Source organism: Epinephelus fuscoguttatus, linkage group LG10 (genome assembly GCF_011397635.1).
Source record: "Epinephelus fuscoguttatus linkage group LG10, E.fuscoguttatus.final_Chr_v1".
Taxonomy (NCBI): domain Eukaryota; kingdom Metazoa; phylum Chordata; class Actinopteri; order Perciformes; family Serranidae; genus Epinephelus; species Epinephelus fuscoguttatus.
This window is the reverse complement of record NC_064761.1, coordinates 2,809,417-2,826,126: the sequence shown is the minus strand read 5'-3', so window position 1 is coordinate 2,826,126 and position 16,710 is coordinate 2,809,417. Positions and strand designations below refer to the sequence as shown.

At 40.0% G+C, this 16,710-nt stretch overlaps 1 protein-coding gene across 2 annotated transcripts in view; it reads right to left on the bottom strand.

Annotated features, from left to right (window-relative positions):
- The window catches only part of mcf2l2 (MCF.2 cell line derived transforming sequence-like 2), a 259,329-nt gene that overhangs the window by 18,802 nt on the left and 223,817 nt on the right, over positions 1–16,710 (bottom strand). For both annotated transcript variants that reach the window (XM_049588011.1, XM_049588012.1), the window contains exons 29-33: positions 15,099–15,197; positions 10,472–10,543; positions 9,854–9,964; positions 7,927–8,036; positions 3,968–4,083 (exon numbers count right to left, since the gene is read on the bottom strand). In XM_049588011.1, the coding sequence (XP_049443968.1) occupies positions 3,968–4,083; positions 7,927–8,036; positions 9,854–9,964; positions 10,472–10,543; positions 15,099–15,197 (508 nt within the window). The remainder of the gene's footprint in view (positions 1–3,967; positions 4,084–7,926; positions 8,037–9,853; positions 9,965–10,471; positions 10,544–15,098; positions 15,198–16,710) is intronic.

Genomic DNA, 16,710 nt, shown 5'->3' with positions numbered 1-16,710 from the left:
AAACTTGTAGAAGACAAAAGTGGATACAGGCAATAAAATGTGACACTTCAACAAGGAGAAATTGTGGGATCCTGACACTTGGTATGCCTGTGTGTGCAGCAAACACTTTGCCAGACCCTCCAGATGTATTTTTTAGAGTAACAGTTAACTGTATTTATGTATGTTAAGCACTTCTATCAATCTACCAGCATGTAGGAGCAGGCTGACGGCTGAGCATGCCGAAATGCTCATCTTCTTAAAAAAGGATCTCCACATCATGTTTTTTCGAAGACGAGCAAGGTAAGGAGAAGGGACACTGAGGTAGACCGGCAATATTAAGCTTATCAATATACCGTTGCCTCTCTGGAAGGCATAGCGTGCTAAAATAGTCCTTTGACATATTATTAGCTAATTATTAGCTAGCTATAGCTAATAATTTTAGCTAGCAATTCAGTCATGGAGACTTAAAGGTGCGACTGTGGAGACAGAATGACAGCGAACGAGTGAAGAAGCGGAGGGGAAAGCGGGCCTTGTTTCCCCTTTGGGATGCGTTGTGCTCTGTCTATGAAAAAGACTCATCAGCAACAACTATATGAAACATTATTACTGGTAAGGAATAAAGTGAGAAAAAACAGACCGAGACAGCACAACTCACCTTGAATTAGGCACACAAGTCTGTATCTAATCACAGATGTGTCATTTCTCCACAGAGTAGGGACAGACAATCAAAGGATTATGAAAAAATATTACTGAGAGTGACTTAAAGCTGTCATGTCCCAATTTTGCTGGTATTACCATCGTTTGTGAACTTAAATTAAAGCTCCATAGAAATGTGTTGGTACTGAATCTGTTGCAATTTACTGCATCATTTTAGTGCCAAATGATGCATGAATAAAAGGACACACAATGATGCAATTTTTCAATGAGCTGATAGCTGGATGATTAGTGCATTCTAAATAATCGAGCGGCAGGTAGCAACCAGTGCTATTAGGGTCGTTTGAGCAGGTTTCTGATGAAACATTGACACCAATATGGCCCATTGAGCTGTCCCATAGCAGAAAATGACTTTAACACAGCTGCAGGTGGCTGATAGGGCTGTTGATAAATGCCAATGAGCCAGTGGCTCCTTCACCAGATGCTGACTTTTATAACTTATGACCAGTACTTTCTTTTGGAACACACACCCACCAACCAGCCACCTCTCACAGCAACAAGTCAGAAATTTAACACATTTCCTAAAATTGATCATAGTGATATCATATACCAAAACACCTCTGAAATGCAGTACAGGCACAATTACAACCCACCTCCAGGCACTTTAAGCTTTAAAAGAAAAAAAAGGACTACTTTTCTCTGAGTGATACACAAGTCAGTTAAGAGAGGGAGGAGCCAGTCAATAAAACACTTTTTTTCCCACGTGTGAATCATCAGAACCATGAGAGGTCCTTGAGCATACAGTGCATACAAAGTAGTAGGCTGATTGGTTCAGCAGTATGTAGGAGTGTAACGATCCATCGTTAGCCAAACTGTGTATCCAAACTGTGCATGCAGGCTATAATTCAACCAAGCTGTTTTGTCAGGAGGCGCAGTGGCTTAAACCAGTGGTAAGTAAAAAAAAATAATAACGTTGCATGTAATTAGTTAAGCTATCGGAAGAGGAAAAATGTCCACTAGCCACTAGGCTAATTTATGGAATGTAAACATGCTAAAGCTAGTAATGGGTGACTGACAAAAAAAATTTTTTTTCATCCATGAACTTTGACAGTTATTACTGAGCTGAATGTTATACTTTTGTTGAATGATCTTGTTGTTAATCTGTATTTTATGGCTGTTTGGAGAAGTTTGCCTTTTGGGCTTTAAGCCAGATATTCAGTTCAATTCAATGATGATCATGGTTTGGGTTAAAATGAAAAGATTTCTTCCAGAACGGTCTCTCTGACAGCAAGCCCTGATGGTTAACTTATCCCACTTTTAATTTATATACTTAATTAATCCCCCTGCCTTGGTCAGGCGCCCCGAGCGGTTGGGGGGTTCGGTGTCTTGCTCAAGGGTACCTCCAGAGTGCCCAGGAGGTGAACTGGCACCTCTCCAGCCACCAGTCCACGCTCCATATTTGGTCCGGACTGGGACTCGAACAGGCAACCCTCCGGTTCCCAACCCAAGTCCCTAAGGACTGAGCTACTGCCATTTGCTTTTTTATTTGTGTTAATGGAGTCAGTTTAAAGTGAACTTTACTGTACTTATTATTTATGTGTTGTTTTTATCTTTTATGGCCAAAAGTAAAAAAGAAAGGGGTGGCAGCGTCTTCTGTAACAGACTGTGTTAAATGGGCATTGAATATTAGTTCAATAATATTAAACCAATATAATATTAATATTATTATTAATATTAGCATTTAATATTGTCTAATATTGATCGCAGACCCCTGAATGGTATCGAATCGAAATTGAATCGTGGCACATTTTGCAATATCAGAAAATAGCATATCGTTGTCCAAAGAATCAAAATAATATCGAATTGTGATGAAACTGGTGATTTACACCCCAGTAGTATGTGAGATTAGCTGTGGACAGACAGATATGCACACTCGCACACACACGACCAAACGCACAATCCCTTCCAGGCTTACACCTGACAGAGAAAAAATAAAATTCGGGCAATTTCTGTGTTTAAAATTCATTTTCCATAACCGCTTATCCTGTTTGGGGTTGCGGGGGGGCTGGAGCCTATCCCAGCTGACACTGGGTGAGAGGCGAGTACACTCTGGACACGTCGCCAGACTATCACAGGACTGACACATTGAGACAGACAACCATTGACGCTCGCATTCTCACAAAAGGCCAATTTAGAGTCACTAATTAACCTAATCTGCATGTCTTTGGACTGTGGGGGGAAGACGGAGATCTAGAGAAAACCCACGGTAACACTGTGAGATCATACAAACTCCACACAGGAGGGCTCCCAGGAAAAAAAATCATCTGATGTTATAATCATCTTACAAATTCATTATATACTGTATATAGATGAATGACAGCTGCTGAGTAAATATATCAACATTTAAAATGAGTTATCACAGAGAAGATGTCTTCTGTAACTTGTAGCACTGTGTTAACTATGTTCTAATAGATACCTACATAAACATCTGCAACCCTCTGAGTAAGTATGTATCATCTGTGTGGGTAATCATGTGTGTATCTTAAGATGTGTGTGACATAAGAATAGCATGTGTGTGGGAATCTGTAGATGCTACAAGTGTGTGTTGCAGAAGTGTAGCCCCGACCCTCTGGCTCCTCTCGGTTTACACAGTTAGCACTGTCAGTGCTGTTACTATTGTAAGCACTGTTGGCACTGTTAGCTCCATTAGCTGCTAACTGCCACCTCCATGTTGAGAGCTGTGTGCAGACATTCTCTGAATTATAGATACGCTCTGAATATTGAATAGAGCTCCTTTAACAAGCTGAGTTCTCAAACAAAATACTAAGTATACACAGACTATACAACAAATCTAGAAGTACGCAGAAAACATGATATTGGGATTCAGACAAAGACTTAAACAAACGATGGTCTTTTTGCTACCATGGACAATGTGCCTCAATAATAGATGTCTTAAAGAATGATGAGCCAAATTTAAAGCTTTTAATGAAAACTGAAAAAACACATTCCAAAAATGAAAGTGGGAAAAGAGGACCTGCACTGTAATAATCGTTTACTAAGGGCACACAAAGTTAATGAGTACTCTAAATAAAGTATAATGCAAAAACAAACAGTTTATTTTTGCCTTATTTGTGAGATGCTCACTCTCACTGTACTGGGAACAAACTGGTAACTTTGTGTTCTTGGACCTTTATTAAGAACAAAATGTGTCTGAAGTGGCAGATGGGGACCCAGTTAGCCAGATATAGTGCTAAGTCAGGTGGAGCTGCAACCGAAGCAGAGAAACAATGCATGGGCAAGAACAGGCTCACTGGCTCCATCCAGTTCTACTTACCAGTGTCCGCTCTCCGCTTCCTCCAGAAACTGGACCAGGTCACCCGTCTCGAGAGAGAGGTCTCGAGCTTCACGAGACTCATAGGTCAACTGCACCCGGTAACGACCACTGTCACCCTGCAAAAAGAAACGAGTGAGTCAAACTGTGCATTTAGCAAGTTCCATTTTGGATGTGGTTCCAGGGTGGATTCCTTAAACTCAAAGCAAATAGTTTATTTAGCTGATCATTGTTTCTGCTGGTTAAAAGGACAAATGTCACCAGCACCAGATTATATGAGCTGAAGCTAATTAATGCTAATTACCTGGTTAACATGCTTTGCCATTATTCTATCATATATTAACCACATTTCCGTCAGACAACTCATGTTTTAAATGTTAATTTCAACAGCAGAACATAGTTCGAGTTTCGCGTCTAGAGTCTGCCCTCATCGCTCCCCGCAGATATGTTTACATGAGATACTGATGATTAAATATTCCCCCCTAGCCAGAGCCTGCAGGAGGATGCTGGGGTAGAGGTGGGGCTGAAAAAGCATGCAGCAGTACTAATGCAGGGCAGCAACAGCATTGAAAAGGCAAAGGAAGAGCTGGGAAGATTCTACAGCTTAAACAGACCGCCAGATTGGGAGGGTGTCTTTTATGACATACGGAGAGTGACGAATGACGTGTGTGTATGAATCAGTGCAGCTTGAGTTGACTTCCTGAACTGGCTCGCAGGTGTGGCTCCATATATAGCCATTTATTTGACAGCTGAAGTACTACATGACGTAGGCACAGACATTTCCAGTTGCCTTTCTACCAGGTCTGCTAAACTGTACTCAATTTAGGCTCTTATGTCTACTTTTGCAAGTCTTGCTTGTACTTTTTATGGTAGGCTTTGGACGGTGGTGGCCTGTGGCTGCGAGTCACTCAACCGAAAGAGAAAATCAACTCATCAGTCTGTAAACTCTCCTTCTGACAACTTCTAGCTCACTACTAGGGGTGTAATGATCCATGAGCCTGGATTGATACGCTGATTCAATGATTAGTGATCAAATATCATCAATGCAAAGTGAAAACATCAATCCATATCATCATCTTAAGGTTAAAGGGATAGTGCACCCAAAAATGAAAATTCAGCCATATCTACTCACCCATATGCCGATGAGGGCCCTGGTGAAGTTTTAGAGTGCTCAGATCCCTTGCGGAGATCGGCGGGTGGAGCGGCTAGCACACCTAATGGCAGATGGCACCCCCAGACTAACGTCCAAGAACACAAAATTGAATCCACAAAGTATCTTCACACTGGTCATCCATAGTGATCCAAATGTGCTGCAGCCCCGACATAAAAAGTTGTTTCGAAAAATGTCATTTGAACTCTGTTTTTAGCCTCACTGTAGCCTGTAGCTCTGACTGCTTCTCTGTGCTCTGTGCTCACGTGTGTGCGCTCAGGGTGATCGGTGATGCACGGTCTCTGAAGAGCAGCAGTCTCGTCAGTACTGATGTCCAGATTCTCAAGTGCAGGCATCGCCAATTTCCAGTCTGAGCAGCAAAGACTTTCCTCATCCGTTGGCATTGCTTTGCATTTGAAACAACTACACCACCAGGTTTCCAGTGCTCGACTCCGGTATTCTGTGGCTGGCTGAGGGTTAGGCTCATGAGCTGCGGCGGCTGCTTCGTCCAGTAGCCTGAGTTCCGCGTCCGTATACTTGGGCTCAAACAAATACGGCTCAACAAAGAAATGCTGTTCCTCCTCAGTTTCAAAGTCTTCAGACATGTTGGGCTGTCCTTTGCTAAAAGACCGTAGTGCAAATTATCCTTTAGCGACTGTGGTTACTGTTGTCTCTCCCTGCGATGCACGTGTCACGTGATGTAAACACGGGTGAGCAAAGCTCATGCTTTTGCTGGTCTCGCGCAGGCACGCACACGTGAGCACGGAGCACAGGGAAGCAGTCTAAAAACAGAGTTCATATGACGTTTTTCCAAACAACTTTTTATGTCGCGGCTGCAGCACACTTGAATCACTACGGATGACCAGTGTGAAGATACTTTGTGGATTCAATTTTGTGTTCTTGGACGTTAGTCTGGGGCGCCGTCTGCCATTAGGTGTGCTAGCCGCTCCACCTGCCGATCTCCACAAGGGATGTGAGCACTCTAAAACTTAGGCTGAACTTTGGCTGAATTTTCATTTTTGGGTGCACTGTCCCTTTAAGCCTTTCTTTTGAAATTCAGTGTCACCATTAAACAGCAGCAGGCAGAACATGGCATGCAGCCGAAAGAAAGATGATGAGAATGACGCTATTTAGTCTGGACTAAGTGAACAGTGTGGAAATATTTCAATCATGGAGAAAATACGAGTCAACACAATGCCTTTATGAGATAAAACATGAGCGAGAGAAAAAATGTGCATGTAGGCTGAAATTCAACCGTGCTGTTTTGTCGGGAGGTGCAGTGACTTAAACCAATGGTGAGTAAGAAAAATAAGAACATTACATGTACTTTGTTAAGCTATGAGTAGAGAAGAAAAAGTCTGCTAGCCACTAGGCTAATTTATGCAATGTAATGTAATTTTTTTTTTTTTTTTTTTTAAATGATTTTGCCATTTTATGGCTGTTGGAAGAAGTTTTCCGCTAGGGTTTTAAGCCAGATAGCCCTGAAGTTTTATGAAAAAGATCCTGATTTGGGTTCAAATGAAAAAGATTTTTTCCCATGTGCTGTTTTATGTGTTTGTGGAGTCAGTTTAAAGTAAACTTTACTGCACTTATTATGTGTGTGTTGATTTGATCTTTCATGGCCAAAAGTAAAAAAGAAAGAGCAGCAGTTTCTGCTGTAACAGACAGTTTAACAGACAGGCATAAAATATCATCTCACATCAATTGCAGGTCCCTGAATCATGTCGTATCGATATCGTATCGTGGCAAATTTTGTAATATCAAAAAATATTATATCTTTGTCCAAAGAAGCGATATAATATCGTATCGTGATGAAACTGGTGATTTACACCCCTACAAGCTACTAGCTAGCCTGGTCAGGGATTTTCAACTGAAAACACCAGTAAATATCAAGGGAAGATGGCGAGGAACTGGACTGTGCTGAATCAGTTTCCGATGGGATATCAGGAACTGTTATATCCTTTGAGTCACCAAAACTTGGCTAAATCCTGGACAGTCCCAGTCAACCAGGAGGCTCTTTTATTATTTTCTTATTTGACAGAGCTGAGGACTCTGGTGAGAGAAGGAGAGAAGGATATTAAAATTTTAAGCTTAACAATTTAATAGTTGATAATCTGGACCTCCAGTATTTAAACGATGTAGCTGTTAAAAACAACATGTAGAAAGGTGTTAAAATGTGCTGCAAGTTGCATCCACAGATGGAATTTAACCATTTGTTTTCTGTTGATAAATATTCATTTGCCATCATTGCATGATGCAAAAATGTCTGTTCCTTGATAGAATGTGTCCATGTGTGCGCCACTAACATGCTCATTGTGTGTGCACTGCTTTTGTGGCTCTCTACTGTACATTACACAGATTATAATGGATCTAGAAAGGCTGCCATACCCAGCAGACCTGTGCAGCTATAATCCTCTCCATTTTTCCTCTCTCCTCCCTCAATTCTTAAATGTCAAGTCATCAGTGCCCACTGCTAACGAGACACATGTCCAAGTGAAATAATTAGGCAGCGGAGGGGTCCTCTTTCAGGGGGATCGGAGGGAGATTTAGCTGAAAAGAGAAGAATGTGAAGGATGAGTGTAGAGGAAACGAGGGATGAGTGGAGAGCTGTCGAGAGACGGTGAGTGATCGTAGAACGTGATGATTTAAGGCCCCTAGCAGGACTACATCGGATCGGGTCAAGCTACATTATCACTCGGGCCAAGGTCTGGCAGTGTTGAGTGGTACTGAACTTGGATCTTGTTTTTAATGCTACGAGTGACATCCAGGTTAAACTTTCTTACAGTTTCTGGCCAACGTGAGCGTTACCTACATTTTTATTATTGCCTTCCTCTTCTGAAGAGTTGGAAGATTCCTCTGCACTGGACGGGATCGTCTCAAAGTCATCTGTTTCCATGGAAGGGAGACGCCGTGGCGCCCAGCCTGAGGGAAATCAATGCACATTATTAACCACCAAAATGTATTCATAAACAAATGGGGTATTGCTGCTCCACTTGGCAGGTGATGGTGCTACATTGACAGGAAAACAATGGCCTCGTTAAGTAATTTGTCTTACATCATCATGAAAGCTTGATGAGTCTGTTTGCAATAATTAAACCTTTAGCCAAGCTTCTCACACAGACTGTAATACTGCTAACAGATCCTAATGGCGTGAGAGAGACATGGCCCAGTACAATTTATGGAGTATTTACGGAAAATTCCTAATTTCTGAATAAAGAGTTTATGCCACAATCAAAGGTTCCATCTAAGCTCCTTGGAAAACTTTGATTGCAACAGGAGATCACATATAAAGGCTTGATTCTGTGTGCAAGAAATCTAAAAATAGATTATTTAGAACCAAGGGAAACTGTCCACAGCAGAAAAACAACAGCATCGGGGTCTACAGAGGGTGCTGTATATGCTGGCAAATTTGTGATTTGTCATACTGGGCTGTATAAATAAACTTCACTTGACATTAATCATTTGCTGCTGACATGTTTAAAACAACCCATGTTTTCCTCACAAGCGACCTCTTGTGGGGAAGTAGCATAACAGTGTTTTCTTAGGAAGGAGGTCAGAGTCTATTGCCTGGGGGTTAGCACCAAATTCTGGGCCCTATGCATAACCAGTCCCTGTGGGCCCTCCACCCTTCCTCTCTTGATCCATATCTTTCTCACGTACCATTGGATTTTCTTCCTTCTTTCTTCTCTTTTCTTTTCTTTTGCTGAGACAAATCCTGCTAGAGGGGCGGATTAAACCATTTTGGGCCTTTAATGGGTGAGAGGGTTGCTAAGAGAGCTTCCACTATTTTTTATACAAAGTTTATTTTTTTCAACCAGTTCATTTAGCCACTCTGTCAATTTTCAAAGTTACGGCACAAATTGCTTAGAAATAACATGAATAAATAAATAAATAAATTGCAAACAAAACCAAACTTTTCATTCCAGGCTTTGCAAGGGCCCCCTCCCATTGGGGGCCTGGGTAATCAGTCCCCCACCCAACTACAATGCCCCTGATGGTGGCTGGCATTCAAGTCTTCACAAGGGAGACTGTCTCTGTTTGTATCAATAATTGTAGCTTATCAATGAGAGCCACAGACTTTTAGCCACTCCACTCTTTAAAGAATTAGAGATTTAAAAAGTCTAATATTTGTGTTATTAATGTAAGAGGACACGCTGCAGGAGTTTGTGCTCCCATATCCTCGTTTTCATCTCACAGTAGTACAGTAGCATCAAATGACGCACCAAAACAATTGCAAGATGGCATGCTAGGTTAAACTGTAGGCTGTTGCTACTTTATGTATATACTATTGCAAATGTGCTTTGCTGTAACTATCACAGAATCAATAGGCTTTTAAGCACTGACTGATTTTGTTATTGAGGTATGAGGACATATTCACCAAAGGTACAGTGATATTTCTGTGACTGTTCTGCACAAGCTGTTTGGAGACATTTGATGGTCATGGCTGGTAAAATGCTGAGATGGAACTAGAGGATGCATTCCAGATGAGTTTTGGAAAACCAGTCTGAGGGTAGAAATAAACGTGCTGCAGAGAGAAGTTGAAGTTACATATCAGAAGAAAAAAATAAACACTTATAAATAGTATAAGTAAATAAATATAACATATTTGTAAATACTTACAAACACCAAAGTATTAATCAAAAACTCAGCAATTTATCAACACATAAAACTAAAATCAGTCCCATAAAGAAGACCACCACACAAATGACTGTCGGAGATGAGTCCTTTTCTGTGGTTACCTGGTTGGGAGGTGGATCTAGGGACAGCTGAGTTGTTGCCAGCAGCAGTAGCAGTGCTGCTAGTCATACTCTGACGTTTCCTGACTGCAGCCATAGCACCACGCAAAGTATCTGGAGGGAAGTCAAATGCTTTATACCAACCTTTTCAGCATGATTGCCACTCAAAATCATCTACCACAACCAACATTTAAAACATGAGGGTCCTGATACTTAAATGAAATTCTGTCTATCTAGTCAGAAGGGCAGTGCAACTCTACTCATGCAAAAATCAACCAAGTCCATGGGCCCAAAACAACAAATAAATAAACAAAACAACAAACAACAAACCCCTCACCACACCGAAACTATGCTAACAGATTTCTCTTTTCAATCAATGCTCATGCATTTTGAAAAATGTCCCATCACAAATCACAACATAAGTCAACACAGCAGGCAAGAAACAAAAGTGAACAAACACATAAATACTTGAACATGGATGGACCACACAGATCATTTACAAATAAAAATAAAAATCACACAAATGAGATGTGCCTAATTCACCAAACAAAACACTAAAAGTCACAGCATGCTAAAAACCTGTACATTACAAACATGACTATGGTTTACACGTTCATGTACCTTCATAACCAAATGGAGTAGGATCACTCTTTATCTCATGTCTCTTGCTCTTTATGCTAGCAGACAGGGGACCTGGCCAGGGTGAAATAAAATGCAACCAGAAGCTTAATTAGATACTAACATTTTAAAAGGAAGGCACACACACACACACACGCGTACGCGTGCACAGACACATGCACACACACACACACACACACACACACACACACACACACACACACACACACACACACACACACACACACACACGCGCGCGTGTAACACATTATCCATCCAGGCCTACACTTGGTGGAGATAATAAAACACAGTATAAGTATGTGTTCTAGGATAATGTCCTACACAGATTTGCAGTCAGCAAAGCAGGAGTTCAGAACATTCTACAATGACAGAATGACCTGTAACCTTTTTGTTTGTTTGTTTGTGTGTGTGTGTGTTTGTTTCATAGATTTAACTAGTTTATGTGGATGTAGAGGCAGTAGTACCCAACCCATCAATGATTTTATGATTTATTTGTAGCTAAATAAGTATTTATCTCCAGGTCTTAATTAACTCACTACAAATTCTCTCGACTCTAAGCAGCCATTTTCTCATCAATGTCATTAATTAGAGAATACACTTCATGCTGCCCAGACGTCTTCATATCTGAGAGTGCCAATACAGAGTGAAAAATGACAAGGCGCTGGGTTGTGACTCTCATTTAATTCCTCACATACTGTCAATAAAGCGTTTGCTGAATATTCATACAATTGGCATTAATGAAAGTTGAACTCTTTCTGCTTTGTGAGGAAAAACACATTTTGAGGCTCATCTGGTGTGACTGAAGTGGCCAAATCTACAAAAAAAACAAATAATGAAATTATTCTGTGAATATGTTTGTTTTATGGATGGGATTAGGAAAGGCTAAGATAGAGCTAGGCAATATGGCCAAAAAAAAGCAAAGAAAAAAAAGCAACATTTTTAGGCTATATCGTGATACACAATATGTATTGCAATTGAAATCTCTAAAACACAAAATTATGAAATGAACTGTAGTATAATAAAGTCTCAATAAGTACTGTATTATAAAAGTTGAATTAAGCATTGTTATAATTTAATAAATTAAAGCGGAACCACTGGTGCTTTTATTTTGAAGCACTCTGCTCATCTTGGGCACAAAGTGTTGATGTTTTTGCAGTGAAATTGAAGCTTAAGCTTAGTCATTATATACATCCCATGTGGAACAAGCCACAATACATCAAGTATATTCAATATATTGCCCACGCCTAGACTAAGCTTAGGGAAGGGAATCCCTCCATTGACACCTATGGTTTAGTAAATCTGCATGACACAAACACGTATAAAATGGTGTTGTGGCATACATGTAGCACAGTCATGCTGCTGTGTATTGTACCAGTAAAGTATGATACTTTGCCCTGATATTAATGCACAAGGTGGATGATAATTAAAATCAGAGTCTAAAAAGCTACAGCCACATTTCCAACCTCACTGAGTACTTTACAGTCAATGTGACCCCCGGTGTTCTTATTGGTCGCACGTTATTGAAACACTGCTGACTGCATGAGGAGAAAAAAAGAAATACAATGAAAGCAGAGAACAGACTGAGTAGAAATAGTTTGAGGGAGAAGTTCATTGGCTCTCTTCTGGTGTTTCTAATTCCTCCCCTGCCTCTGCCTGGTTTAAAATGAACTTCTCATCTATATTCCCACAGTAAATTGCACTTCTACTGCCACTTTGAATGCCACCCTATGCTCTAAATGTCAGCTTATCAAAATTCATATTTCCTTACCATGGCTTTTTAAAAAGAATATGTATGTCCACTCATTTGTAGCTTTTTCCCCTTTAACATTGTTTTCATTCTCATCAAAGGCTTGATTTTCTCTGTGCGTCTCATACATTTCAAGAGAGCAGTAAATACGAGGGAGGTAAGAAAATTGTGTTGTTGTTTTTATGATCCCACTCTGTACATATTTAGACACAATTTTCACATTTTCAAAAATGCACTTTATTAATCATTATTTCCAAAATGTGTTTCTGAAACTTATTTGTCATTTAATTTAATCATTTTGAGTGTTGTAGCCCCTCCCTTCTACTACCACTCTCTACCACTCACAGTGCCATATCGCATTGCTGAGGGTAAGTTTTGTGTAGAATGCTGCCACTATATTATACTGTTTTCTTTGGAATATGAGCCATTTGGGTTGTAACCTTTTATAAACAGTGTTTAAAGTTGAATACTGTTACATTACCAATCATTTTTGTGATGTTTTTCCCCACTTATTTAAGTTTTAGAGACATTTTTAATCGATACCACTGTACTTAATTTGCCGAGATTTGCATTATGACAGTCCCTTCATGTCATGTGACCAAAGCAGCGAAGCTTGTAATCCCTTTTGTAAACATAATTATTTTGCATGTTTTAGGGGCAGAAGTGCAGATGGGCCTTTAAAAAAGCCTTTAAAAAAATGTATGTCTTCTGAAGGTATGTGTTTTCCTTTGTTAAATTAGAAATTTTGTTGATGCTGTTAAGCCACTCCACCACAAGCACTGTTGTATTTCAGTCACAGGGTGGCATTGTTTTCGTTTTTGAATGTAGTTTTTCATGATTTTTAGGATATATACTATTGAAATATGCTGTTTGTTAAATGTTTTCTGGTAAAATTTAATAGCTCTCGAAAGAGTAATGTGTTTAATGATTTGAAAATGTAACGTAATGTTAAGATGACGTATTCATATGCATTTGGGGAAAAATGCACACAGTGCTGTTCCGCATTGCTGAGGGGGCAGAAGTGTAGATGGGAGAGTCCAGAAGGCTTTTAAAATGTTTTATGTCTTCCATTATGCCTATCCACGACACCTGTTACATACTCTATACATCATTTGTTAGCATCCTGCTTACATTGTATAAACCTTATCCTACACGTATGTAAATTATGTGTGTATGTGTTGTCTTTAAAGTCTAACCGAAATCACAATAAGTCAGAAATCTCATCAGAGTGACTTATAAATGGATTTCAATGTACAGCAGTTTGCCCTTAAATACGACCATTCTGGCTCCCCTGGTCTGCATAACACAAAGAAACAAAAGCCACCAGCTCTTTCTCACTCTGATCTCATCAAATAGTGCCTCTTTGTCTGTGATTTCTGAGTCACATACCAACATGCAGAGGCAACTTTTGTGGCAGTATAATGACACGCACCAGACGGCCCCATTTCCACCAAATACTTTCAATACGGTACCTTTGAAACCAAACATAACCCTTCAAACATAGTACCTAGACCTCAGACCCTCGTCTAGTGTTTCCACCGCAAACAGTACTCTTAAACTTCGGTGGGTCATTGTAACTCACTGGTCCATCCAGCATTTGCTGTATTTCCTCATCACTCGTGACACAGAGGGAAGACTGCACCTCGTTTATTATCCATGTAACAAGGTTGCTCACCAATATTTTCAGAATAAAACAGATCAGTCAAGAATTAGAGTCTCTCTTGATGGGATATTTAAAAATTGTGAGTCTGTGAATTCAGTCCTTCTCAGGCAAGCGCAGGGGTTTAGTTTGCCTGAGCCCACAGGAATGACACTCTGTGACACTTTTTTTTTCTCCAAGTGAAGATTAAAATATATGTAGTTAACATAATCCAGTCAAAATTAATATATTTTATTATATATTATAATTTTAAACACTTGAAGTTCCAATCATTACTAAAATTGTATGTCATCCAAGAGAGACATTGAAAATGAATGGAATGGTTAAAGTTGTCATATTGAAATTTAAGGCGTTAATGCATACACGTTATCAACTGAGAAACGTGACAAGTAAACGTTCCACCTTAAAAGCTGCCAGCAGACGGCCCAGTGACTTATTTCTTTCTCAAACTAATGTACAGCTGCTGCTAGAGGCAGCAAAACATCTTTTCATTTTATAGTCATAGTTTATTAATGTGTGCAAAACTTGCCACAATATGAACAGTGGTGACAAAGGTTTTAAAACCAGCCAAAACTCAGCCCTGGAGAAGAGTGACCATCCTGTACTGACCAATCAGCAGACTAGTGTTTTTAGTTCCACCTTTTAGTACCAGATCTGTGTGCTAGGTACCCCAACAGAGGGGTGACCAAAAATAGGGACAGTAAGGAATGGCTTCATTGGTATCATCCACAACTTCTCACAGTGGAAATGGAAAAATACATACTGAACTGAACGGAACAGTATAGGACTGCTTGATGGAAACGGACCTAAACAAACTCTGGCCTTTCAAACCACTATTGGTTTCCCATGTGAAAATGAAAGTCAGTGGAGTTATTCTAATGACAACGTACTGTGCTAGTATGTGTAGCATGCTACATTAGTGACATAAATAGGTCATGTGAAGTGACATTACATTGGTAGAACTGTTTGGTAGAACGCATTTTGAGTCACTATATCTTAATGAAAAATGTGTTGAACTCAACTCAACCTGATTGAGCTATCTCTACCATACCACATTCATTAGTTTGATGTGTGTATGTAAGAGTAGTGAATGTTAACAGAATAGAAAATGACATTTGAGTGTAACAGCAGTAAAATAATAATAAAAAAAAAAATAGAGAAAACTGTAAAGGTGAAAAGACTTTGGACAGTTAATCTGGTACCTTTAGTGCGCCGTGTAGCGAAAGAGGAGGAGGAAGAGGAGGCAAGAGAGGAGGTGAGAGAGAAGCGGCGGGTGACCTCTGCCTCCTTAGCAGCAGGCTCTATAGACGGAGAGGGTCATGGAGTAGGAGGAGACGTGGAGAGATCGACCAGGAAGGACAGACAGAAAGAGCAAAATGGAGTAAAGGGAGGGAAAGGTAAAAGAAATGAAGAAGCAGAGGAGGATGGACAGAGAGATGGAGTGTTACAGAGGGTTCAAATGAATGAAAGAACAAGGTGACAGTGTGAAAGAGATGAAAAGAAGGGAAGAGGTTACTGGTTTCAGCATTCTTAACACCCCATTTCTAGACATCCATCTTCACATAAAAAAAGGCTTTTAACCTTTCCATAAAATTGTAAATACTACCAATGCAAGTACTTCTTTATAATAATGGTAATAATAATAATAACAACAACAACAACAACAACAACAACAACAGTTAAAGCAAATGGAAGGAGGAAGCAGAAATGCATGAAATGATGTAAGAAAAAAAATAATTTTAACAAGAGTTTTAACCTCATCTCAGGGTCACTGAAAAGGCCTGTCTTCAATTCCAGCAAAATTGTGCACAAAGAATTGTGGGTACTTCATTCCCACTGAGGATACACACATACATCCCTGAAAATTATGTAAAGGAAAGAACTGGTCCTCTGTAGAATTCAAAGGATCCTTTACATAGGAACAGTCCTTTGATGGGACTGGATGACGTAGCCTCCTTGAAATTCAGGTGTTCAAGGATCCTTCCTTGACTTGACTTATTTTAAAGGAAATTGTCATTTAATTGACATGCCTGCTACCTATTGACTTCAATATAAATGAGCAGCTGTAAAGCTGCAGGTTGAACACCACCTCCTTCTCACCCCGGAGCTGGAATGCTGTGTTAACTTAAAGAAACAGCCAACCATGGACACAGGACAGAACAGACAGAGTGGCCCTTCATTCCAGCGTTATTTCTTCAGTGATCTAACATGTTGGGCTCATTGAGTGGACATATGCAGCGGCAAAGCACAGGAGGCTGCAGAGAACACTGCTGTTAATGATGATCTATTCAAATGGAGGACTCCTGCCATCGACTCACCATCGAGATTTCCATCTCATGGAGCAGACAGCACAGTCATTGTTCAAAGAGGTGCTGAGGAGTGTGTAGCTATTGTACTTACTGTACAAGGACCAAGAGATGAGTTCATACTTTGGATTTGGGTTTAGGGTTAGGATTCAGTTAAAGAAATTTGCAATGCCTGAGCTCTGGTCATTGACATAGCCAAACTCCACCAATACATGAGGCTGTCAGTAATTCATTCTTAAAGAAACATAAATTAAATTAAAACAGGAGCAGATAAGAGGCTTCTTACTGATATATGACCAAATATATCCATAACACAGGAAATCAGTTACAAAGGCCTTTTTCTAAAAATAAGTCCGATCACAATAATGGCCTGGTTCTCTCTGCATTTAAAGGTAAATCAAGGCTACAACTGGACATTTTCTAGCAAACATTTGTAGTTGGAGGAACACATTTCTACACAGTATCATCCCCCCGTCTCATTAGGGACATGTGTGGCCCAAAGACTGGC